We start from the raw sequence: 25,466 nt of genomic DNA, 5'->3' as shown, positions 1-25,466 counted from the left end.
CGCATTTTCTAACACAAGTATCACAACTTGTCACGAAGCTAATACTGTTCGAACACTCACAGTCAGCAGTATTGTTGCATATTATGGGCATTTGATTGGTAGAAGTGGATGATGTGTACGTGCGTGGGGCCCGAATCCGGTCATTGCTAAATCACTCCATCCCTTCGTCACCGAAAGCCTTGGCCGTCACGTTACTTGTCGCCCGTGGATGCAGGATAGTGGAGTATTAATTTCCGCGTCTTGTGAGAGTTAAATAGAACACTTGTGTTTCTCCGTTAGTAGGTAGGTGGGCAGGGCTATACATAGCTACTTGTGGTGGAATTCTGAGATACGGTGTTGTGGCGCAGCGGCTAGGACGAGTGCATTTCCGTGTTGAAGTGTGGGAACTGGTAATTTCCGAAGCTGTGGTCACTGCCACACTTGTGATACAGTATGCTTCACTCCTAAAGTTGTACATGTGACCAGTTTTGTCTTTTAGCCTTCTTGCATTGCATGAAAGAAAAACTGCCAGATCGCTGGTGGCTTGATTGAAGCATAGCAATATACCTACCTGTGTACTCCATATGCATGGTTACATCATGCTAACAACACTGTAAAAAGCAGGGGCATAATGCTTATCATGTCCTATGTGAGGATGCATGTCTTAAGATGCTGCACAATGATTACAAAAGATCAACAGTGACTTGTTCTGGGCCAACACCTCTCACAGCTTGTTTGGATTCTGGTGTGCTTGCTTGTTTTTTTTACTTGAAACTATAACTATTATAAGGTCACATTACTTAGGTGTTGCATTCTGATTCTGATCTTTAAGTTTTTGACAGAGGTAGCATGACATAGGGATGCATTTGGTCATTTGCATGTGCCAACATTTTTAACCTTACTTCAGCTCTTTGCTAGTCCAGTCTGAAAAAAACATGACAGACTCTGGTTGGATCTTGTTGGGCAGGATTGGGGCAATGATTTACATTTGTGGTGGATTTTGAAAATTCTGGGACAGGAATTCCTCAAATGGGGGAGCTCATGCTATTTTTAAGCATCTCATGGTACCTGGAGTAAGTATTCAGATGGGGTGGAAATTGGATGAAGTAATGAGCCATATTTGTCATGACATATGCATGTTTATTACAACACATCCACACAGATGTGCCATATTCTTGTCATAGTTGTCTTTTTAGTTGCAATGCTTCTCTGCCCTGCTCTTTATGTAGCTGTCATGTAATATGCCTGTAGCCAGGGATCCATCAATTAAATTGAAAGCTTAGGCATTGAATATTGTGCAAACCTGAAGCATTTTGCTTGCTGGTAACATACAGACAAGATGCACAATAACATAATAAATTCAGTGTGATTCTGATATATTTGCTAAACATAAACCGTTTTTACCATAACCATATTTACCATATAAACCATATTAACTGTGAACCATACTATAAACCAGAACTATAACTATCACTATACTATATAAACCATGCTATAACTATAAACCATATTTACTGCGAACCATAAAAATGTACCAGACAAGGTAGCAAGAATCCATGAAATTTGATCCTCGACGCCAACGGGACCATGGGTTGCAGGGGGATTGGGTGGGGAATGTAAAGCAAAATGAGAACATGGCAGCTAAATAAAAGCTCACTATATTGGCACCTATATATGGCATGGAACATGGATGCCAATGAGATGCTGGGTTGAAGGGGATATAGGGTGGGGAGGTTAGGTTAGGTTAGGTTAGGTTAGGTTAGGTTAGGTTAGGTTAGGTTAGGTTAGGTTAGGTTAGGTTAGGTTAGGTTAGGTTAGGTTAGGTTAGGTTAGGTTAGGTAGGTTAGGTTAGGTTAGGTTAGGTTAGGTTAGGTTAGGTTTAGGTTAGGTTAGGTTAGGATATGTTCTGGACTATTCTGGCCTGCGTGTTTCATAAATGTACCTATACTCGATAAGAAACGATTTTGGTTGCTTTATTATTGTTTCCTTGGTCCCGTACATGTTTTATGGTTCTTGATAAGCAGAAATATTGTGCTTTCGCAACAACGTAGAAAACGGCGCTTGGAAGTCGAGGCAGTGCGGTGCGGGACGTGCGGCGCTCGGGAGCTCGCTATCGTATTGATTAAAATTCGAGGGTAGGAGCATGATTCTACCTGTTTTGAAATTATTTACGATACGTTCCGCCTTAAGCACGACGAATGGTTTACCTTGGTCCCGTATATTTTGTAGAATTCTTGGTAAGCAGAAATATTGTATTTACGCAACGGCAACGCAGAAACGGCGCTGGGGAGTCCAGGCGGTGCGGTGCGCGCGGCGCTCGGGAGCTCGCAATCGAAGTTATTGAAATTCGAAGGTAGGAGCATGATTGTACCTGTTTTGAGATGCAGGGTGGTACGCATAATGTTTGTTATCAGCAGGTGCTGAATAGATTCTTAGAAAAACAGTCTTAGGGTCCACTCCATCCTCTCTCAGTCCTCTAAATCATAAGTCCTTGTCCTGAGCAGAGAAGTTGGCTGTTCCATATAGGGCAGGATCAACCTGCCCCAAATATGTTACTAGTCTGCTACAGTTTACAGACTAGATGCCATGCACCACGTGTGTGCATGGCGACCTCACACAAAGCCACTCAGCATGCCTTTAACACATGGTTTTTGTTTTGCTTTTGCTGATATGCTGATGCACATTTCATCTACTAATTTTGCTCTGTTGTTATTGACAATCATTGGCATAAGATTATGCTGAAATTGGTGATATATGCTGTGAAGAAGTCTGTCCCATCATCCATCCATGCTGTTGGCTCCATTGGTGTTGGCTCAGTTGATCGGAGAGTCTTTCTTCCGATCCGCCCACCCCTGGTGGTGTGGATTGGAGTTGCTTTAGGCTCTGGCTGTTTGCCCTTGATATATATGTTCTGTGGCTGGTGGTGGCTGGTTGCAGTGGCTGCACTAGTCAGGGTAGGACAGGCCTGCCAAGCATTGTGATACATTAATTTTCACCACCAAACAAATTTTGCCATTGAACTGAATTGTGTGGTGGGATAGTAGGGTTCAGGGTTCTCACAACAAGCATTACTTAACATGAGCTTTGATCTATGGAATCCATGTATTTGAAAGGTTTGAATAAAATCTTTTAAAAAATATTTTATTAGGAGAGCCCTTCTCAGAAAACATGACAAGAGCTTGGTTTAGGTCAGAAACAAACAACTTTTCTGTAGGAGATAGCTGTTAAATGGACCCAGGCATGCTACTTGTATGTTCTTTAGAGGCTATCACACTCAGCTGAATCTATCCAGGTAACAAAATTGGGCTAAATGGTGGGTATTGCTACCAGCAGAATAAAGACAGATGTTGTGCATCCTACACATGTGTTTTGTTGAACCATGTAAATACCACACACACAAGTATCATACACACCATGGCTTTTGATATTGCCACCTCCTTAACTGCAGATTTTATACTTATATTCAATGCTCACATCACCTTTCCTGTTAAGCCATTATTGTTTTCATCATGGAACCCATGACATACAGGAATGCCTGCTGTATAATTTGTAGATAGGCAGATAAAGCTCACGGCTGTCCACAGCAAGTCTAAGCTATTCCTGGGCATCTCAGAGAGCCTCCCCAGCCTCAGGTGTTAACAACTGCTTTTCATCTCCTGGTGCCTGCTGTGAACTGACTGCATTGTTTACTGGGAGATGATTCATTGCAAATACGGCCTTCAACACATGCATCTTCCCCACAACAACTTCATCTTTGACCTTGAGGGCACCATTTCCAGGACATTGACTTGAGCTCTCATACCAATAATCGACTCATGTAGCTAGCATGCAATGTACTGATGCATTTGAATGTGTTGGGTGCATACAGGCTAGGAGGGGCTGTAAGGTCTTGTTTGAAGTGTTATCTTACCAAAGCATAGGAGATCAACTGTATAATTGCTACACCTTTTTTATCTGTGATGCACCATTTGCTTTGTACATATCCTCCAGCATTCGACACACCTTACCAGGTAATTCAGCAGGCATATTTTGTGGGTCCCAAATAACCACTACATTTGAAGCACCCCTAAAAGCAAAGATATCCAGGCACAGTTTGTCCTGCTGTCATAGCATTCAGGGTTGGCGGATTCACTATATGCAGGCTCTCGAAACGTGTTGTCTGCTCAGCAACCCAGCTGTGGTTGCTGCGAGCTCAAGCTGCTGATGCTGCCAGTGTGCAGTGGGGCGGCGGATGTGGGCGGTCCGGCGGTGAAAGGCCTAGACAATGACTGGTTAGTGCCTGTGGGGCTGTTCAGACCTGGGTGCTGTGACACATGGACCTGGTCGGCGCGGCTGACACGGCGCCGCCCTGCCGTCCCGCACTGCTGGTCACGTGTGCTGACTGGCCACCCACGCCGCGAGTTGAGCCCCGCCCAGCCGGACCGTGACCTGACCGGGTGTGACCTGACCTGACCGTCACCCGACCTTACATGAGCACCTCCCGCAGCGGAGCTCAGCACTGCGTCCGGCCGGCGGGCACCGGAGACCGGCGATGGACGCCAACAAGGGCGAGGCCGAGCGGTGCATCGAGGCGGCCAAGCGGGCCGTGAACGCCGGCGAGCGCGAGAAGGCCGTCCGGCTGCTGCGCAAGGCTGAGAAGATGTACCCCACCGAGGCGGCGCAGTGTGAGCAGCCGATGAGCCGGCGGCCGGGCGCCGCCTACCACAGGCTCGGCTCCGTCATGGAGTGGTGGGAGGGAGGGGAAGCAAGCAGGGAGGCCTGGTGACAACGAGACATGTGAACAATCTGCTTGGGTTGGGTGATAGAAGTGTATTGTTTTTCTTTTTTAATTGATGACTGTTGGGGTGATGGAAGTTTTCTTTCACAGGCACATTACAGCTCACTTTACATGTGTTAATCGTGAAAACAGTTTTACCATGGGAATGGTTTGCTGCGTTGGTTTGCTGATGTTGGGGGTGAGGTGGCACATAGCCAGCAGGAGAGAGACATGATACAGAGTTGACGGAAGCACTCATGCCATGCTACGGACCAGCTGTAATGCCTCGTGAGTCAGGTTGTGCTGTGGTCTATCCCTGTATGATATCTACGTATGTATAGATGGTCTATCCCCATCTATCCCCGCATCCTGTTACTATCTGTCTGTACCGAATTCTGCTTGTGCGGTGTTGAAGTTCGTCTGTGCCAAGCTGTGGTGTCGTGCTGTGGTCTGCCTGTGCCGGGTTGTGCTCCGCTAGTGTGGCCTGGTAGTCCACCTGTGCTGGGGCGTGTCCATGTGTACCACGTCGTGGTACACCTGCACCTCGTGGCGTTCCGTCTGTACGACGTCTGGTTCGCCTCCACCGGCAGCGCTGCTCGAGCTGCTGAACAGGCTGGGCGACTCGACGCCAGACGGCGCCGGCGGCGGCGCGCAGCCTCGGCCGGCGGCCGCTAGGGCGCAGCAGCGGCGCACCTCGGAGCACGACGACGCCGGCTCGCGCAGCGACGACGGCCGGCACAAGTACACTAAGGAGCAGCTGGAGGAAGTGCGCAGGTCAGGGCGCAGTGCCCGGCATGTGGCCCAACCAGCCGCCCCTGGCCGCCGTTCGGCGAGGCCCGCGGCCAGGACGAGGCATGAGCGCGCGCTGTCAGTGTCGAAGCTTTACAGAGCCTTACGAATGTTAAAAACAAGGTGGTAGGAATTCGGCGTTCGGACATGACTAGCAATCCTCATAGCATTTGTGCTGATAGCTGTATGCAATGGCTGACGGTTATTATTTAACTTTAGCGACCTAAGGTGGTTGAACTTCATGGAACTATCATTGGAAGTTGTCTGATATCTAAGACATGGTCACCTAGTTTGTCCACCATCAAGATCTTGTTTCGTAGAATATTCCGGGCCAGTTGTAGGATGCAGGCTCTGGCTGTGTGCTAGGTTATGAAATGAAATAGTGGGTCAAATTTTAAGGATGACGTGCTGAGCTTCTTGTCATCGCTTTCTTTGCACCGAGGTGTTCCACACCTGGGCAACAACACCTCTGAAGAGAGCCTTAGACGTGATGGGAAGCTCCATGACTTCAGGGCTCCGCCTGAAGGGACGTAGCGAAGGAGAGAGCCTAGCGGGCTATGCATGCCCCTCCCTGGACCAACAATGGTATGCGATATAATTGTGGTTTCGCATGAAGTTTGTTCAGAATCACAGGATTTTGGAGAAAATTGGATAATTGCCTCCCCGGGAAAATATTTAGCTACATGCCTGGAGAAAGTTCTATTCCTGGTGGTTATTGTTGAGCTTCTGCGGATTCGTTATTGACGCCGGAGTTCCCAGTGTTGACGCCCGCCATTATTTCAGGATAAAGGTCTGCAAAGAATCGTATGTCGGGCTTCTTCCTACTCGTTATTGACGCCGAAGTTCCGGGTGTTCATGTTCGCTGTTTTCCCAGAATAAGGTCCGTAAAAAGTCGTATGCTGAGTTTCTGCCGACCCGTCATTGACGCTGAAGTCCCCAGCATTGATGTCCGCTGTTTTCCCAGGATAAAGGTCTGCAAAGACTACTACGAAATCCTGGGCGTAAGCAAAGAAGCCACGGACTCGGAGCTTAAGAAAAAGTACCGTAAGCTGGCGCTCCAGTTCCACCCGGACAAGAACAAGACGCCTGGTGCCGGCGAGGCGTTCAAGGGTAGGCCAGCTATTCCAGCGTGTACACGTCCTGCGTCGGGTCTGGCTTGCTGGCGGGGATGGAGGCCGGGTCTGGCTGGCTGGCGGGGATGGAGGCCGGGTCTGGCTGGCTGGCGGGGATGGAGGCCGGGTCCGGCTGGCTGGCGGGGATGGAGGCCGGGTCCGGCTGGCTGGCGGGGATGGAGGCCGGGTCCGGCTGGCTGGCGGGGATGGAGGCCGGGTCCGGCTCGCTGGCGGGGATGGAGGCCGGGTTTCGGCTGACTGGCGGGATGGAGGCCGGGTCCGGCTGCTGGCGGGGATGGAGGCCGGGTCCGGCTGGCTGGCGGGGATGGAGGCCGGGTCCGGCTCGCTGGCGGGGATGGAGGCCGGGTCCGGCTTGCTGGCGGGGGCGGAGGCCGGGTCCGGCTCGCTGGCGGGGATGGAGGCCGGGCGATGGAGGCCGGGTCCGGCTCACTGGCCGGGGGTGGAGGCCGGGTCCGGCTCGCTTGCGGGGATGGAGGCCGGGTCCGGCTCGCTGGCGGGGACGGAGGCCTGGTCCGGCACGCTGTCGGTGATGGAGGCTAGGTCCGCGGCACGGCTCTCGCGCGGGTGTTTTTGCTCGTAAAGTATCCAACGTGGCCAGCCCGTTATGTCAATATACCGCTATGATTGGCCACGGCCTCCATTACGCCGTGAAGTATACTTACGCGTGGAAAAGCAGCTCGGTCACATATGGGCTGTCAATAACTTAGCCAATCATTGTATAGGGTAAACAGTTAAAGATGGATTTTGCAGGCGCATACGGAAAAACCAAACACCTTGTGTTCGTGGAAAGGTGCGATAGGTTGAGTGACTGGAAGTATTGGCGGCATATCAGACGCTGAGGAGGGGGCCATACGAGTAGCAGCAACATGTCGGCAGGGCGAGAGCGTGCCTGTGCTGGATAACCTCGTGCCTATGGCCCGTGCTGATCTGCACCCATGACCCGTGCACTCTTGAAATAACCAATAACCAGGCAAATTCAGTCGATGCGACATGCGACTTCGCATGCGACACTTCGCATGCGACAAATACGACTATCTCGCTTTTGGATATGCCTATGGGACATTGCGTGGCTCGAATGCCAATTTGCGCTTATGTCAAGGACGGAACTTACCCCTGCGAGTAAGTGGCATCAACCTAACACGGGATTATCCTGACCACATAATTTCAGAGTCGCCTTTGATTTGTGAGGAAAAGCCAGAATGAAATAGTAACCGGGACGCCACTTAGTCATTTGACTTGGTTAGACGCTTTAGTATCCTGTTGTGCAGATATTTAAAGGCGTTTGAAGTCATTTCGTAAGCTGTCTGCCTGTACTTGTGCATTTTTGGGATCCTAATTCACTTGACGCAGAACCTGCATTTTTTACATGAACTTGAAGAATCGTCGGTTAAATGATCGTCAAAGACTTGAATCAACGTCAAAAGACGTGTTCAACGTCAAAAGACGTGAACACGTCAAAAGACGTGTTCCTCACAACAATGCTGAAGCAAGTAAATGATGGTTCGTGTGTATGGTTTCTAACAGATCCAGACTGTTCAATGTCTGCCGCCCGGTTTTCAGTTAACTTGTTAGCTCAAATAGTGTTACTCTCTGCTGCGGGATGCTGACAGTTCTGGCTTAGCTGTTGTTCACTTAAGAAAACGAATATTGTTGCCGGGAACGCGCCCGTTATCATAAAGTCGTAAGTGCGCAATCAGTCAGCATTGGTTCGTCAACGCAACAATCAAGCACAAACCATCAAAACCTTTGTCGCATTTTTGATTAGTGGCTGTCGCTATTTTTCGCTCGCCGAGAACTGTGTGGATGCGCAGTGCCCGTCCGCGCGCCACATCACGGTCCGCCGATTCGCCATCGTAATCGTCATCATCAGCTAGTATTCAAGATTGCCTAGAAACGAATCCATGGACCATTTTTACGGGTTGGTGCAAAGGGCAATGTACTTAATCATGCACACAGTTTCTGATCGTCGCAGTATGCCCTGGGCCACGACGCTTCTTTTGAACAACTGACGTCCGATTACGTGCGCTAAAAATGCAGACTTTCGCCTCTCCGCCTTGTCCCATGTTGCGTGTCCCGTGCCTTATGCCGCCTGCCTTTGTTGGCGTCTCGTATCGCGCTTCCCTCCCCGTTTCCTTCGCCCCGTGCCTGTCGGTGCGCCTGTTCCGTGTGCGCGCCTCTGTCCGCTGTCCGTCCGCTCCACTGTCGGCTTTCTGTTATCCGGTCGCTCGGTGTTCGGCTGGCTCTCCTTCCGCCGGCCGGCGCTCGTGCCGGCCCGGTTCCTGACAAGAGGCGCCGGTCGGCGGCGGCGGGCGTCACGCGCACCGGACGTGGCCCGAGCGACCTCGGGCCCGGTCACGGTCACCACCTCTGCCCTTCCCACCTGCTCTCCCCCGGCCTCGCGCTCTCCCTCTCTGCCGAGGGCCTTCCGATGTGGCGCCGATGTGGGCGTGTCGTTTCTTTCCTCGCTGCGTGCGGCCCTGATCAAGACAATTTTGTAAGGCGACACTGCGGGGCTGGGCAGCAGACGCGAGCAGTCGTTCGTCACCGGGAGCCAGTCTGGCCAAGACGTGGCTTCTGCTGCACGAGACGCTGGACTTCCTCAGCATGTGCGTGTGTGTATTTAGCGGGGGGGGGGAGGGGGGGACACATGCACACGTGAGCAGCGGGCACCTGGTATTTCGCTTGAGCGCGTGGATTCGCTCGCGCCGGAGCGAGTGGCCGCTCGTCAGGACGTCCCACCCTTCTGTCGAGCTCGGCCGAGCGGCCGCCGCTGCGCGCCCGGGCCGCGCGCCGGGCCCGAGCCGCCCGTGCCGCCCGAGATGCCTCGGCCCCGGGGACCCGGTGCAGGGGCGTGACGGCCGTCCCATCGGGCGCCGACCAGCCGCCCCGCTGGAGCGGCGCTAACGGCGCGCCGTTCAATCGCCGCCGGCGACAGGAGGTTCCGCTCTCAAACGCGGACAGAGGGACGTACAGCGCCCCATCCGGGAGGGTATGTTCAGCTGTAGCGGGTCTGGTGCGGGGAGGGGTTCTCCTTCGACCTCACTGGGACACATGAAACATGATTGAAATAGAATCAACAGATGCGACCAGTGTGCGAACGTTGTTGGCTGACGCAAGGGAATCTATTGTTGACAAGCTCAGCACTTCCCTGCTTGGTTGCAAGAATATTGATCGGATCACAAGTCGTAATCAGTTCTTGGTCTCGTCTGCATAAAGACGAAAGGTCTTTACACACGTCCTGAGCGTTTGCCAGACCAGCCAGTACGTGATATGCACGTCTCCCAGCGCGTGGTTTGTCGGCTGTTCACCGACACGTGAAAGTGCAACTTCATTAGCACGCCGTCAGTGTTCAGGAGCCCGCCACCTGTTTGATCTGGGGCTGGGCTGCCCTGGGTGGCCGGCCTTCCCAGCAGCCCCTGGTCCGCACCCCGCCGTCTGGTCACACCGTGACCGCGTCCCGTCCCGTGTCGTTTCAGCCATCGGGAACGCGTTCGCCGTGCTGTCGGACGCGGAGAAGCGCAAGCAGTACGACCTGTACGGGCCGGACGAGCAGCGGATGGGCCGCGGCCGCGGCGGTCACGGCCACTACGCGGACCACACGCGCGGCTTCGAAGGTCAGTCGGGGCCGTCCAGACCGGGACCCGCCGCGCAGGGGGGCGCGTTTCGTCGGGGGTAGGGGGCTCGGGTTGTTGGGTGTCACGTCGGGTCACAAGGTCACGCTTGAATGGTGAAGGAAGGTGTGTAACTATGCATCGGTCATTGGGTTTGTAGGATCATGCGGGTAGTGTAATGTCGTGAAACTGAGATCTGGTTGGAGGAGGTTGTGCGGTGTATAGTACGACATTGGTGGTTCTGGGTACCCAGTGTGGGGATTCGGCGGAGACACCCGCACGCACAGAACCTTGATAGATTCCGAGAGCGTTAAGAGCACTGCCGCCGTTTTGGCGCTGTTACCCGAGTGTCCGCCCCTCACCCGTCGTTTGAGCGTCACGCCCCTGAACCTCTACCTCCCATCTCTCTCGCAGCGGACGTGACTGCCGAGGAGCTGTTCAACATGTTCTTCGGAGGCGGCTTCCCGTCGCAGAACGTGTACATGCGACGGAATGGCCGCTGGACTCGCGCGCAGCAGCAGCACCGTGCCAGGCATGAGCGTGAAGAGGTGGGTGGGGAGAGGAGAGGAACAGCGGGAAGTGGGAGAAACCGAGACGGTGGCCCGTGTAGTGCTGCCATAACGGCTTATAGGGTTTCTAGGTACCAGAGCTGTATAAGACCAAACCATGGTGTGTTTTGTTTAATTTGGGAGGTAGATCCTGTTTTCAGCAGGTGCTGTACACAGCACCATTGCGAGTGAACGCGGCTGGGGCCAACGTTGAAGCCTGGGCCTATTCAACCTGTTCCGCCGCCTGACCTCCCGTTTGTTCGCCTGCTGTATATACGCAAGTCCTTTTGTGTCCTGGTGTCCATGAATTGTGTTGGCGTTGTGCTCTTCTCACTTTATAATACGTCCGCAACGTCAGGTCTGAACTTCGATTGGCCGTAGGTCTCGCTCTGTTACATTGTTGATGATGGTCTTTCATCCTACTCATGTCGCGCCGAGACGTGTTTTCTTCTTCAGGCGCGCGCTTTTTGTGGGCTTGCACCGCCACTCGCGCGGGGCGTTTGTCTTTCAGCGCCCGGGGTCGATTGTGTTTATGAGCATGTTTGCTCCGCCGTTGCGCGTTTATATCTGGCCGCAATCGGCGTGCGTCGCCCTGCGGCGGAAGCAGCCAGGGGGCGTCGATGGATGCACCTGTTGCCGGCGCGCCTGGCGGCGGGATAGAGACGGACGGCGCGGGGGGCAGGGCGGGTTGGGAAGGTGGCGGCGCGACGCCATACAAAGTGGACGAGCCCGGTGTGTCCGCACGGTCTTCATGTCCCTGCCCAGTGGTCCACGATGCTCAGTGGATCACTTCAGAGGATTCGGTGTGAAGTTGTAGGGAGATAGCGGTTGCTTGGCGCAGGGTGCGGTCGCATCCGGTCCTCCCCGCCCCGCCCCGCCCCTCCCCCTCCGCGGCGGTGTGACGTCACTGACTGCACTCTGGCCCCCAGGCGCCGACGTCCTCGCTAGTGCTGCAGCTGATGCCGATCCTGCTGCTCATCTTCATGTCGATGATGTCTAGCTGGTTCGTGTCGGACCCGCTCTACAGTCTGCAGGCCTCCAGGTGGGGTGTGGCCGGCATGGTCTCGACCTGACACCACGGCGGCCCGTAGGCGCTCGAGATATAGCTGGGCTCTGTGGCCAGTGTAGGGCGGCCGCGGCATGTTATTATCGTTTTCGTCGCTTCGCCCACATCCCGTGGCAGTGGTCCTTTCGTGGCAACTGTTTCGTTGTATGTAACTCGTCGCCACATCCAGCGTTTGAAACAGATTCATCACTCCCGCTTGTGTAATGATGCATGCTGGTATTGCCTTGAATGCCACCCAGCGATTATTTACAAGTCCGCTGTCTTTGTTCCGTTCGCGCGACGCATTTTGCCATAGCCCGAAAGTTACCAACATATGCATATGTTATGTTCGCGCTGAGTGAAACCCATTGCATGCGGCCGTACCTTTGAATGTGATGCATGGCTCAGCGAGTGTGAGAGGCGCGGCCTCCTTATGGTCCTCGGTCATACTTCAATGAGTGTGTCAAAGGCCTCCTTATGATCCTCGGGTGTTGTCTGGTCGGTCTGGCGCGGCCGCGCGCGATGTAGATCATTTACGGACACCGCCTGGTAAAGTGGTATAGCGGTGTCTGCCGGTCTGTCCGTTTCCTGAAATGACGGAAAAGAAGGGTTGCGTACTTCCTGCAGTGACGAGATTATTGGATCCGAGTACCTTTCGTTTTAATGGGATGATGAATGCAATCTGCCTTATTCCGTCTCGGTTTCACTGGACGTCTCCATCGTGTGGCAACGGTTTAATGGGGGCCGTCTGTCTCCTGCTGTAATGTAATGACTGGACCACCTTCCTCTGCTCTGGGAAAACCGGGACTGTCTGTCTTCCACTGTAAGGACATGATGGGGACCGTCAACTCCCGTTGTAACGGGACGGCGCGGAGAGTCCGCTCCTGCGGTAGCGGGATGATCGGTCGCCGCGTGTTGCAACGGCATTGCTGCAATCGTCTGGCCTCGTGCTCCGCGCCTTACGGCAGCGTGAGTCGACCCGCGTCTCCCCCCCCCCCCCTCTCCCAACCCCCACCCCGAGGCCTCCGCCCCGCCTGACTTTTCGCCCTCCGCTGTCGCAGCAAGTACAGCATGGTGCGGCGCACGGGCACGCTGAAGGTGCCGTACTACGTGAAGCCCGACTTCAGCACCGAGTACCAGGGTAGTCTGTACCGGCTGGAGGCTGAAGTCGAGGAGGAGTACGTGCGCATGCTGCGGAACGCCTGCCTCAAGGAGCGCACCTACAGTACGTGCCGAGGGGAGGGGGAAGGAGGAGGGGGGGGGGGAGGAGGGCCGTGACGGGCGGCGCTGGGAGCGGCGGCAGCCGCGCTGGAATCGCCGCCTCGGTTCGCGCATGTTTGTGTGGGGGCTGGGTCATGTGGGGGCTGGTTAGAGTGCAGTCATTTCGTGAGCGGACAGTGTAGCTCTGCCGGTCGCTCCTGTACAGCCTCAGTCAGCCAGCCATGGCGGCACCATTCTGCGGGTACTCCGATACGATGGTCCTATCCATCGGCACGTACCTTCAGCTGCATGTCTTACCAGTGCGCGGTGTATGGTGTACCAGTCAATACCACGCTGCTGAGGTCGCCTTTTTGGCGTGGGACGGCCGAGCTGAGGACATGATCACATCCGTAACGTAAGTGGTGTCATGGAAGTGATGCCGCCAGAAAGACGACCTGCCTTGTCCGCCCGGTAACAAGGCAGGCGATGGCAGTCACGGGCCATGTTAATCATTCCGGTGTCGATGATGCCGAAGCCGCGGCACCTACGCCAGAGTCCTCGAAACACCCGATGTCAATGAGCTTTAGAGGTGCGCAGCGAATCGCTGGCACGCAGGAATGTTTTTCATGCAACATTATCACAAAGTGCGTCCATCGCGATAAGTTCAGCGTCAAGTACTGTATTAGAAAATTCATAATCAAGTGAAGGGAAACCCACTGGATGGAAGAAATACCTGGGACATTGCACCGCACAGAGTTTGTGCTTAGAGTGTAACTGATAGCGACGTAGATATATATTTCCTGGGTGTGGTCGATGGCACTGAAATGCTGATGACAAGTTGTATAAGGTCAATGTAAGGCTATTTAATAAGCATTATGTGCATACGGCTAGCTTCGATGTTCAAGTTGTCACCAATGTCGTTGCATGGAAAAGAGCTGGTTTACGTGCCTGTGACGTCAAAGGTGTTTGCTATTCGTCCCGTGACGTCTGACTATAGCGTATCCATGACCCCGCTCGGTTCCAAATGCTGCCCGCACAACCACCGAGGCGCATACCAAGCATTAATTTCACCCCGTAATTGTCGGCGTGGCCCGAGTTGACACGAACCAGATTACACCCATTAATTGTTGTCGAGGGCTCCCGGCGCCGGACCTCGCCTGGTGACCTCGGTCCACGCGCTTAGTGGGCTGACGTATTCTCCTGTCGCGCGTAATCGCGTCCACCACTCGGTCGGCCGGCGGCCGGTGCCGACGCGGCGGCGGCCGCCCCGCACCGGCTGCGCCAGCGTCGGCCTCTGCCCGCCCACCGGCCGCCCACTGCCGGCCGGCTGACGCCCGCCCCGCCTCCGTTGCAGAGGAGAACATGATGTGGCGAGCGCGCAGCTTCGGCGACCAGGCGCAGCTGCGGAAGGCACAGGGCCTCGGCACGCCCTCCTGTCAACGACTGCAGGAGATATACACGTAGACGCGCCGCGCTAGGTCATCACTTCACGTGCAATGGAGCGGCGGGCTGCCGGGCGGGGGCGGCCGGCCGCGCCGCCCGGGCAGCCCGCCGGCGCCGACCCGCGCCGTTGGAGGCTGCGTGAGGCGCCGTCAGACCCGCGTCCCTCCCCCGGCCAGCATGCCCCGGCCGGCGCAGGCGGCCTTTCGCCGGATGCCCAGCTGCCCACCACCGGGGGGCCGTTAGCACGCGCCCTGGACATGATTTCCGGGTGTGGTAGATAAATATGTATACCGTGATTGTCTGAGGGCACCGTACAGACGTCGGGCGCACGACGCCATAGTATGTGCTGTGTGAAGTGGTGGCCGAACGGGTCGGAATGCTCGAGCCGCGATGGCCCCGTGCGCAGTGCACTGTGCGGTCCCACCACGGAAGCGGGTCACCTGACGCGCGGCGACCTCGCGCGCCGCAGCGTTCTCGTGCCGGGACGAGGCGTCCAGTGGCAATCGTGCGCGTTCGCTAATGGGTTCCGCCCTTCCTACCCCTCCCTCCCCCCATTCCTCTCTTCTCCCAGCACCACCTTCGGTCTTGTGGAAGGTGGTCCGCGCAGAGGACCTGCATACCCGTGTGACCCCTATGACGGAGCCACGCTAACCCGCACGGCTCAGCACTAGGCTGAACTCTGCGCGGCCGGTGTCTGCTGAGAGCGGCGAGGAGTGGTGCTCCTCTGTGAAGTAGGACAGCGCCTGCGCCGAGGGCGAGGAACAGCCGCTGCTAAAGACGGGTGACTGAAGACTGCCGAAGACTGCCTCTGTGAGGCGGGCGGACGGCCGCGGGTCTGCGGTCAGCGGTCAGCGGTCTGCGGTCAGTGGTCTGCCGTGTCTCCGACGCGTCCCGCCCCTGGGGCGCGGCCAGGTGCCGTCCCCCACTGGGCGCCAGTCGGGCGCGGCCGGGTCGCGTCCATCAGGGGACGCGGCTGGGTCCCGTCCCACGAGCGGAGGGGGCGCCGGTCGGGTGCGGCCGGGCGCCAGCGCGCCGTCGCTCGTGTGCGTGGGCGTCGCAGCGTGAGTTCGTGTGTGTGTGTGTGTGTGTGTGTGTCCACTGGTGCACGTGGCAGCGCTTGGATGATCCGAGGGCGTGTGGAGCCATCGCTGGCGACGTGGAATGACTTGGTTTGGTGACTTCCGCGCTGGGGCGTCAAATGTCGCAGCGAATCCGGTGATGGCTGACGAGCATATTGTCTGTCTGGGACACACCTGTCGTACTGCTCGTGGGCACATGATCACGGCCGCATTGGATTCGGTGCCAATATCCGCCGTGGATGTAGACTTGGCATTCACGCATGGCTGCGCTCGATGCGTTGCCGGCGCGCTGACACGTAATCAGAAATCAATTGGATTTGAATGGGTCGGACAGTTTAACATTGTCCGCCCAGAGCGCGCTCTGAAAACGCGTTGCTCGTCCCGAGTCATTTCTTCGTGGCCGCATGGCATTGTTTTGTTGGCGATGTGGTTGCCGCTCGCCGAATAAGATGGCGATGTACTAGGATGCACTTGTCCCACATGACTGCATGAGACCATCCTGTGTCCTGGCGGTGGAAGCAGGTGTTCCTCGGTGAATATGTCCCTTGGTATATGTGCACGAATTATACACGTTTACGTATGTGATTTTAACTTCAATAATATACGCCATATAATACAAGCAGGTACGACTTTGGCTTTTTGGCAAACAAGGTTATTGGTTGATGAATGCGCGGATAAAGGGTGTGTTCGCCGCTCACGGAAACTTCTGGACAGAAACGTCATCACAGTCTTCACGTGAGGCCTGTTTAAAACCATTCTGTTGTGGCTTGCGGTAAAAATATACTGTGCTCGAGTGGAGCTCTGTGACGAGCTGTTAGAGATGCACATGTTAACCAGTCTTGAGCGATTGTCGGTTTCTTCCTAATCAATCGAAAGCCATCTGAACCCCGAAGCGTAACAAGCCCACGTCATAGTTTTTTGGTTCACACAATTTATACCGCTTTGGCTTAATACATGCGAATGAGTTATACATCCGGCCAGAGAACCTGGCTGCTGTACTTGCTCACGTTGCACCGACATTTTTTTATACAAAATATACTGACGCGTCAGCATCGCGTCACAATGTCACGTCGCACGTCTGCCAACATGGAATGCAAACCACGAGGGTTCGACTCAAGCAGCTGCTAGCTACGTGGCGTCGCGCGAGTGCCCACCTCATCCCACCGGGCGTACACACGGTCTGCGGAGGCAAATCCGAGTGGATTCGGGAGCGCGCAACCTCGCGCCCGGTCCTGCCACGCGACGGGGGCCACCCAGCCAGCTCGCGTTCGCAGGTTCGCAGTCTTCGCGGTGCTTCTCGGCTCCCAGAGTCGGTCGTTCTGGCGGGCCAGTCCTCTGGGGTGTGCCTGCGGGGCGCGGCGCCGGCCGTTTGGACCGGCACCGCCGCCCACCGCCGCGCCTCCGTCGCCACCAAGGCCGGCGCCAGGTCAACGGCAGGCATCGTTAGGACTGTCCGCCGCCCAACGTGTCACCGGATAGTCCGGCGGGTGCGGCTCACCGTGTGGTAATGACGACGACGCAGCGCCCCGCCGGCGCCCGGGCGTGCGAAGAGGCGCCAGGCGCCTTCCAGCGTCCGCCCAGCCCTGGCCGGCGTCTGTTCAGCGGGCCTGATGTGGCCAGGAGCACCATGTGCGTTTAGAAACTCGCGTCGTCGCTCGGCTCGTCTGAACTAGATGTGCGAGCTGTCGAGCCTGTAGAGATCGACTGCTGGACGCTTACAAACAAACAAGCTAAGCGCGGAAACAAGGAATGTTGGTACCGTGGAAGCCTGCATTTTGTGCCTCCCACTTCTGGTGTCAAACGCATTTTCCGTGTATGCACATCATTTTATTCCCGTAAGATAATGTTAACAGACTGCATTGGGAGCATACGCAAGTACACCGGACCGCCACAGAATGCACCGAATGGGAATGAACAGCGCAGATGTTCACCGTGGTGACCAGCAGGGGGGATCTCCAGTGCGACGCTCCAGCAACAGCAAACTGAACCCGCCTGGCGGCGTCGCTGGCCGCGCGCGGCGCGTATTCTGACATTCGGTCGCGGGGTTTCGGGGTGGTTTGAGGAGCTCGCTGAGGTCGGTCTCTCGCTCACAGTTCTCGACTGGCCCCCAAGTGGCTGCATCGCTGTGGATCCGGGACCACACCGCTGCTTCCCGTCGGTGTTCTGCACAGCTGGTGCTCCGCCCTAGGCGGTCGCGAGCGAGCGAGCCACCGACCACGGCCTTCGAGCCGCTGAAGACATGCCACTGTAAGGACTGACGGAGCCGGGGAATAGGACTAGGCCGCTAAAACCGCGCCGCTCTGCCTGCAACTGATCGGCGGGAACTGCGGAGCTGGCGAACTGATTGGGCCGGGAACTGTTCTCGCGGCGAACTTCCAAGCTCGAAGCGTACCGTCAGGGGAAAGCTCCAGCCTCGAGCCCATCCCTCAGGGCGCTGGGGAACGCTGCGGTCAATGTAGATTTTTAAGACGAAATTCAGCGGCGTTGTTTTGCAGCTAATTGCTTCCGCGGATAAACTGAACGAAGTGACTATCCAATGGTTTCATGGGTGTAGATGTCGGAGGTGGGCAGCATTTTTTGCGCTGTTGTCTTTGCTGAACTACGACCCTTCCTCACGGCGTCGCTGGATTCATCAGGGGCATTCGCGAATGTGTCAAAAAATACCACGGCCAAGCCCTCACACGGCCGAGCGCTGCCCACGATCAGACACCGACTGCCACTTTAACGCATCGTCAAGAAAAACGTCACGGCGACCACAGCGTGAACGCACGGGGTGTACGACTGGGTTTGTGTTCGCTTCAGCCGCCGCCGAGGCCCGCCCCGGGCCGAGGTGGCAGGAGCGGCGCCTCCTGGCGCTCGCTCGTGGGACCGGAGTTGCCTCGCCGAAAGCGGCGCCGGGGGAGGACGAGCCGTGGAGTCGGAGTCGACAGTGGCGCGGCCGGCCACAGCGGCGACTCACTTGCCCCGAGCGCCCTTGAAGTTGCAGACTTTGCTCAGGCACATGTACCCTGGAGACGGACGGCGGTCACCGCGTCACATCGCGCGTCGTGGCTTGCGCTCAGGGGCCGACTCCTCGTACCCTACAGGCTTACCGTCAATGAGAGCTAGTGAGAGGCGATAGCCAATCCTTCCTTTTCGGCCTCACCAAGTGCACAGCTCACGAGCATGACCAAATTCGCCTCAAGGACTCTGTCGCACAACTTTTGTGCCGTTGCGGCATGGGTGTTTCAGACTCTGGCACAAGCTATATTTATGCATAATTGCATCGCTGGGGATGAACGTTGTGCTTTGGGACCCGAGTTCTCGCCGGGCATGCAGGTTGTTGCGAACACGCTGACTCCACCTCCCGAGTAACGTAATTCATACCAACGGAGGATGAAATTACGGAGTGATGGATGAGGTGAGGAACTTTTGCTCGGCTCACACAACATCCGGGCGATATTTCTGAAACGCTGCGAGTTGGGGTTGCCTCGTTCAGAGCTCAAGCTGGTGCATCCTCCCGTATGAACCAGAATGCCTTGCTAGGGCGCATTCTATTGGCAACATATGGAGATAGATATGACGTTTCAAAAGCTGCTTACGGGCTTCTGACGCATAAAGCGCCATAACCCCAATTTGGAAATCAGTTTCGGGAAATGCCATAAACTCCGACACCAGCTCGGACCCGATGCTCGCTACACGCAGCGCCCACGTGCACCCGTTCCCCTCCACCATTGCTTTCCCACACGGTTCGGTGTGCAGGACAGACACCACGAACGTGCCCACCTCTCAGCTGTCGGTATATGTTGCTCCGGCTCGGCCGACCACGTTTCTGGTGGAAGTAATTTTTGAGCAGCTGCTGAGCGAGCAGCTCTTGCGGTGCGGAGCGTCGCTGCACGGGCCGCTGCCAGTCGGGCAGCACGCCCGGCACGCGCAGCAGCTGCAGCATGCGCCGCAGCAGCGCCGCCTGCTCGCCCGAAGGCTGCTGGTCCGGCCTGGCCTCCTCCACCTGCGGCCCCAGGGGACTGTCGGCGACCGGCGGCTGTACGGGAGCGGAGCGGACGGCGTCGGGAGACCACGGGGCTACGGGAGAACAATAGGCAACAGCAGAACACCGGGATTGGCTAAGGCAGAGAAGCCGACAACAGCACTTGTTGTTCTCCCGTAGTAATACACACACGACAACAAGTAATAACTAATGCACAATGGTGGTTACGGGAAGGGAGCCCGCAGCAGCACTTACTAGGGGACGGGAGCGGCTGCGGGAGAGGAGCAAGCACCTGCAGGGACAGGGGGTGGAAGCGAATGAGGAACAAGTAATAGCACTGACTGGGGTACGGGGGCGGCTACGGGAAGGGAGCGGGCAGCACCAGGGACAAAGGGTGATTATGGATGAGGTACAGGCAACAACAGGATACCAAGGGTGGCGACGGACGCAGCCACAATGGTAGGAGGTCAGGGTCGGCTACTGGGGAGAAGCAGGCAGCGTCACTAACCAGGAGTAACTACGGAAGATAAGCGGATAACAAAAGAAAACCAGGCTATGTCGCATGATTCCGAGACCAAGTTACAAGTGTTAAAATACCGGCCCCGAGTCTATCCGCCGCACCGTTCTTGACTTCGAGTGGCTACGGTTGTAGAAAGCTACGTCAAAATCCGGAGCAAGACTTTGATGCCATGTCCGAGCACATTATTACCGTTTGGTACTATTCGTGATAGTCATGGTAATAAATATAGATTAATAACAGAACATACGATGGGAGACAATTGCGCTGGATCGTAACATAACTTAAATAAGCTAAACAAACTAGAACCAGTCTATCCTGACCAAAACGCCCGAACCCAACCAAATGCAACCAAACACCAGCTCGACACGCCCAAGCCTATCCAATCTAATGGGCGGTGATTATGACCCTTGAACCAAACGCGAATACTTATGGGATGCGGGTGGTCTTTGTTAATGACAGACACGGGGCTGTCTTGTTACATTTCCTATCCCATGCAGTGGTAATGGCAGCGGTTCGCGGTCAGATGCCCCCCCCCCCCCCCCTCGCCCCGTCCCTGACTGACGACTGGCGGACCCGCGGTCGGCACCGGCGAGAGCGGCGGACCACTGCAGGCCCACCCCACTGCGCCGGCGGCGCACCGGTCCAAAGGTCTGCCAGTCAAGGCCCAGTCACACGAGAACGCACCACTAGCGGATGTCATATTCACCCCATGTTCGTCCGACATCGTCAGTCCACATCTTCCCCAGGTTACTGCCCTGATTCCCGGAACCGGGAACCGAGAATTTCAGGGCACCTTTGCCATTGGTGTGGGATAAGGGGGTAGCTCAAGCCGTCCTGCGGCCACCGATAGACTCACGGGGGCGGGTACTCGTCCTCAGTACGTCAGTATGATGAGTGCGATGGCTGAGAACAGATGTGAACTGGCCTTGCTAGCTAAACGAAGATGTCAACGCTCGCCGTTACCGTGTCTGAAGGCCAAACACCAGGCATATCCAAGTCAATGGCCCAAGTAGAGCGTACTGGTATTAAGCTACTAAAGCATACTTAAGCGTAGAAATATGTGATGAACACAGCCTTGCAGATTTTTAGAGGCATCATATACCCAACGAACAGCAATTCACGTGGACTGAATCGATTCCCGACAAGAGAGCTAGATCGAACATGTTTTTCCTTGGTCACCACTTGTGAAGTCTGTGCCATAATGCTCGTATTATTTCTGGCTATCGAACAGACTACAGCATATATCAGTGAGTTTGTGGATCGGCGTGCCGCAGCGAGGCCCCGTGTTGAAGAAATTTAATGATTTGCTCCTTAAGTGGTGAAAACACAAATGAGGTAGACAAATGCATCGAACAAGCACAAAACTGTATGCTTTGCCCGCCTACTAAACAAATTTGAATGGACATGTTGGGAGCACGCTTTCTCTGACATTTAATGGTATGATGGGGTTTTATCAAGAAAACTACGAAAGTCTAATGGCATGCGGTGCACTTTTTGAGAGAGAGAGTGAGAGAGAGAGAGAGAGAGAGAGAGAGAGAGAGAGAGAGAGAGAGAGAGAGAGAGAGAGAGAGAGAGAGAGAGAGAGAGAGAGAGAGAGAGAGAGAGAGAGAGAGAGAGAGAGAGAGAGAGAGAGAGAGAGAGAGAGAGAGAGAGAGAGAGAGAGAGAGAGAGAGAGAGAGAGAGAGAGAGAGAGAGAGAGAGAGAGAGAGGGAAATCCTCAGAGAACGTTTTAAGTATTGAACAAGTTCGCCAAAACCCGATTTGTTCCGACTGACAAAGAAACAATAAATGTCTCCTCTCTACTCTACTCCTAAGGACACACACTAGCCGCGGCGGGTTGGGCGCGGCCCGTTGTCGTCCCAGTGCGCACCGTGTCGACACCGACACGGGGTCGGTGCCGACCCTTGTAGGTGGCTGTCCAGCCCACGTTATGTGTGACCACTGTGTGTGTGAATTGTTTAGTGATTTTTGTGGTGCTTGTGAGTATATGCGTAAATAAGCGTCCTGATCAATTTCACTATACTCCCAAAGATTGCGATCACTTGGACCATCCGGGCCATCCCGCCGCCTGAATTTCTCAGCTCTTCGTGACCAGGTCAGTTTGGCACGGACAATGTCCGACATCGTGGCGTCGTACGCAAGGCCACGCAGGCTTCCAGCTTCAAGGCAGTCCAGCTGGAATTAGGGGCAAAATTGGCCGGGGGAGATCTCATCGTCGGCACCAATCTCGCAGAGCAGCAGCAGAATCCGCCGCTGATAAAGGGATTTTTCGCGTCGAACGCAACCGAATTTCACCTGCGCTCTGAAGTATTTGATATCCCTTCGCTGCTCTGATGTCGTGCAGGCAGTGGTTAAAGGGTTCGAAGCCTTTCATCCCGCGCCGCCACACGCTCGAGTCTCGCTCCACAGGGTGGAAAGCGCATGATATGATCAGCGTCGCGGTCAGTGAACAGTCAGCGGAAGCTCTGATGAAGTTGGACGCCATGGACGCCATTACCAGGCGGCACCGTGCAGCAATGATGTTCAAGTTAACCAGAGACACTTCTGCTCCAGCGCTGTTAGCTGACACATAACGTATGCATTGGTTACTGCACAGGATTCACCTTCTGTCGCATAAACCTTTCGAGCTGGCATGTGTGGTCAATCTACACCGTCGCACCGTGTGCAGCTATAAGACGTGCCGACTTGTTTGATGTCCCATACCTTCATGCACATGTAGGTACACACAGCAAGGAATATATGACATCCTGAAACATTCACTGGGAGTCATACAAGCGGATCGATAGAAGACCTGTCCGAATCCACTTGCGGATAACAGCCCTTTGCTACATTTCAGCTCCCGGACTTAACGGCTAAGCTGTCAAGTGAACTGAGCGCCAAACAACGCGGACCGGAGGATGATTCCCTTATGTAACGCACAGGTGTAATGAATGCATATGTGTGTGAAAGTGTAATTCAGATGCCAAGCAGCATAAGCCGCTCTAGGACTCATCATTAGCAAATGAAATGCGGCATTTGGTCCGAAATGATTACATTTCCTGGCTGTCTGGTGACGTTGATTGCGCATAACTTGATTGCAAACTGGCATGAGGCTTCAAGCCAGCATCGATAACCGGATGCGTTGTGTAAGTGAGAATCGACGTCACGTAATCTCATGATTAGCCGACGCCACGTGCAGCTGTGCAAGTGTGCAGGTCTGCACCTTCGTTCTGGACCACCGGGCCCGACATGGGTGGTCAGGATCTGTCGTCTGGTACAGACGTGAAAAGCTGTGAGAGACGCCAACAGACGCCGTTTACTAATGCATGGAACGGACCGAATGAGCATAAGCGCTTGCAAATTGGCATCAGTAAATGTTTTTGAGTATTTTCTTTTCTCTGTAAGAGGAACCCTGCATTTACGCTTTCTCTTGCACCCGCGTCAAACCACAATATAGCGCAGTCGCGCACACCACAAACTAGCGTAACTATCACAGCTGCACAGTTCGTAATTTTGGCTGAACTACATGTAAGGTGGTTTTTGCCTGCAGCCAGTCCTAAAACGTACGAGTCACACCACATAAAACAATCATGACATGACACAGCACATGCAAGTCATTTGAAGCGCTGTGCTACAGCCCCGGATTGTCAGGTGAGGCCAACGTTTCGCCTGGCATAGTTGCATCCATCTGGGGGCATCCGAAGCCGGTGCATGTGACCTCGACGGATCAAACCAGACCATCAGGCACGAATGGCATATTTTAGCTCATTGTCTACCGTAGAACTTTAGCATGCTTCGGCAAGGAAAAACAGCATTGCATATATAGGGGAGCCATGAAATGGAATCAAATCAAATCAGTCAAATCAAATCAAATCAAATCAATCGAATCAAATCAAATAAAGCCATAGTACAACGTTCCGTTGAATTCACGGAATAATAACTTCACATTTGCACATAGATAAAGAGGACTACATAGAACAGCTGCTGCCAGCGCGTGAAAGCCGCTGCCATCTTGGTTCAGTCATCGAGCCGTCCGTTTAGGTTACCTGGTGCGTTGGAGGGGTCGATGATTGTCGTTGGTGTCCAATACTTCGCCATTTTGTGTCTTTCGTTGGATATAGTGCGTGGTAGCATGGTCTCTGCAAGCGGCATATATACCTAATTGGCCATGACTTGTATTTTGTGTTATTGTAGTAAAAATGGTGGTGACGGCGCCAGTCGGAGGCGCCGATCAGGCCGCATGACTCCCTTTCAATGAAACATTTATGGCCGAGTTGGGGCCAGTACCCCCCCCCCCCCCAGCTTTTTTATTTGGGATGGCTTCTTTCAGTTTTTTAACCGAGCTGCCTGACTTCTCGTTTTTTTGCTTTATCAGCTGAGCACCCATTCGCGGTGGCACATTATTTACAATATTTTTATTAGTTACTAATGTATCGTACAATAGCTTCCTACCTGGTTCCTGGCTGGTGCATTTATTTAAGTGGCAAGTCACATCTAACTTCAACAGCCTGTTGCTTTGTCTCTGTAGCAAACAGTGCATCTGATACTGTGTGAATTTTCTGGTATTCTTTTGTTGCCTGTTCCTATTCTGGGCATATTGTGTTTGTTACTGCGCAAAAATCGCAGCAACAGTACGGGGGATTTCGCATTTTGCTAATAAATTTCGGTCAGTGCAATTAATTTCTGACCATATGTGTTTGCCAACAGCTAATGCTCGGACAGCCAAGCTCCCAACATCCAAAATCGTAACATTCAAAGCTCATAACATTCAGTATTCAGAGCATCTAGTGCCGATGACATTCAAAATATGAAAACCAGCGTCACTTCCTGGTCAATCTCGAGCTGTTTGTTTGGTTATTACGCGCTAGAGAAAACACCATAGCCGACTTTGCTCTGCCGTGCCGACGGGTCACGTCATTCAGTACAGTGCCGCCCAATCAATGTCAATATGCATGGACATGGACAACATTTTGTTCACGCATGCGAACTGCACCCTTCCAGCACGTGTTCAGTAGCAAGCGTAATTGATTATTTAGAACTTTGGATAACCAGCCTGTGGCCTCGACAGTCTCTGATTACTCAGAAGGAGATGCACGGTGGTCGTGGAAGGCTCTTACGTATCACCGGCTGTTTTTTATTGCGGGCTGTAAAAGTAAGTTTAAAAGTGAATGGTATCTGAATCCCTTTCTTGCTTGATTGCATTGATTATATTTCAAGAATCATTTTGCTCATGGAGTTGATGACTTGGAAATCATACGATTTGTGAAAAAGCCCATGTGATTTTTCACGACGATGGGGCACGTTTCAGGGGCCGCTGCTTAATGGAATAGACTGAAGCCCGGTTGATAGCTATGAACGCCACATGATCAGGTCAGTTAACGCGCCCTTAAGTCCAAATCATCATCTTGCTTATTTTC

The 25,466-nt window shown here is 54.3% G+C and overlaps 1 protein-coding gene across 1 annotated transcript; it reads left to right on the top strand.

Moving 5' to 3' along the window:
- Positions 1-168: 168 nt before the first annotated feature.
- LOC119109986 (dnaJ homolog subfamily B member 12) lies at positions 169-16,213 on the top strand. The gene is made up of 10 exons (XM_037233733.1): positions 169-282; positions 4,466-4,643; positions 5,326-5,405; positions 5,451-5,509; positions 6,489-6,634; positions 10,134-10,271; positions 10,683-10,816; positions 11,746-11,858; positions 12,923-13,086; positions 14,416-16,213. Exons 2-10 carry the CDS (start codon positions 4,511-4,513, stop codon positions 14,523-14,525), a joined length of 1,077 nt encoding a protein of 358 aa, XP_037089628.1. The 5' UTR covers positions 169-282; positions 4,466-4,510; the 3' UTR covers positions 14,526-16,213.
- Positions 16,214-25,466: the final 9,253 nt, after the last annotated feature.

Source organism: Pollicipes pollicipes, unplaced genomic scaffold (assembly GCF_011947565.3).
Source record: "Pollicipes pollicipes isolate AB1234 unplaced genomic scaffold, Ppol_2.1 Scaffold_7231;HRSCAF=8579_pilon_pilon_pilon, whole genome shotgun sequence".
NCBI lineage: Eukaryota > Metazoa > Arthropoda > Thecostraca > Pollicipedomorpha > Pollicipedidae > Pollicipes > Pollicipes pollicipes.
Note: the sequence above shows the minus strand (reverse complement) of the source record. Positions and strands in the feature narration are given on the sequence as shown.

Excerpts from the sequence above, each read along its gene's own strand:
- LOC119109986 (XM_037233733.1), top strand. The coding sequence starts at position 4,511 with ATGGACGCCAACAAGGGCGAGGCCGAGCGGTGCATCGAGGCGGCCAAG. Across the intron at positions 5,406-5,450 it reads CGCAGCCTCGGCCGGCGGCC|TCGCGCAGCGACGACGGCCG; the intron begins GCTAGGGCGCAG and ends GACGACGCCGGC. Across the intron at positions 10,272-10,682 it reads CCACACGCGCGGCTTCGAAG|CGGACGTGACTGCCGAGGAG; the intron begins GTCAGTCGGGGC and ends TCTCTCTCGCAG.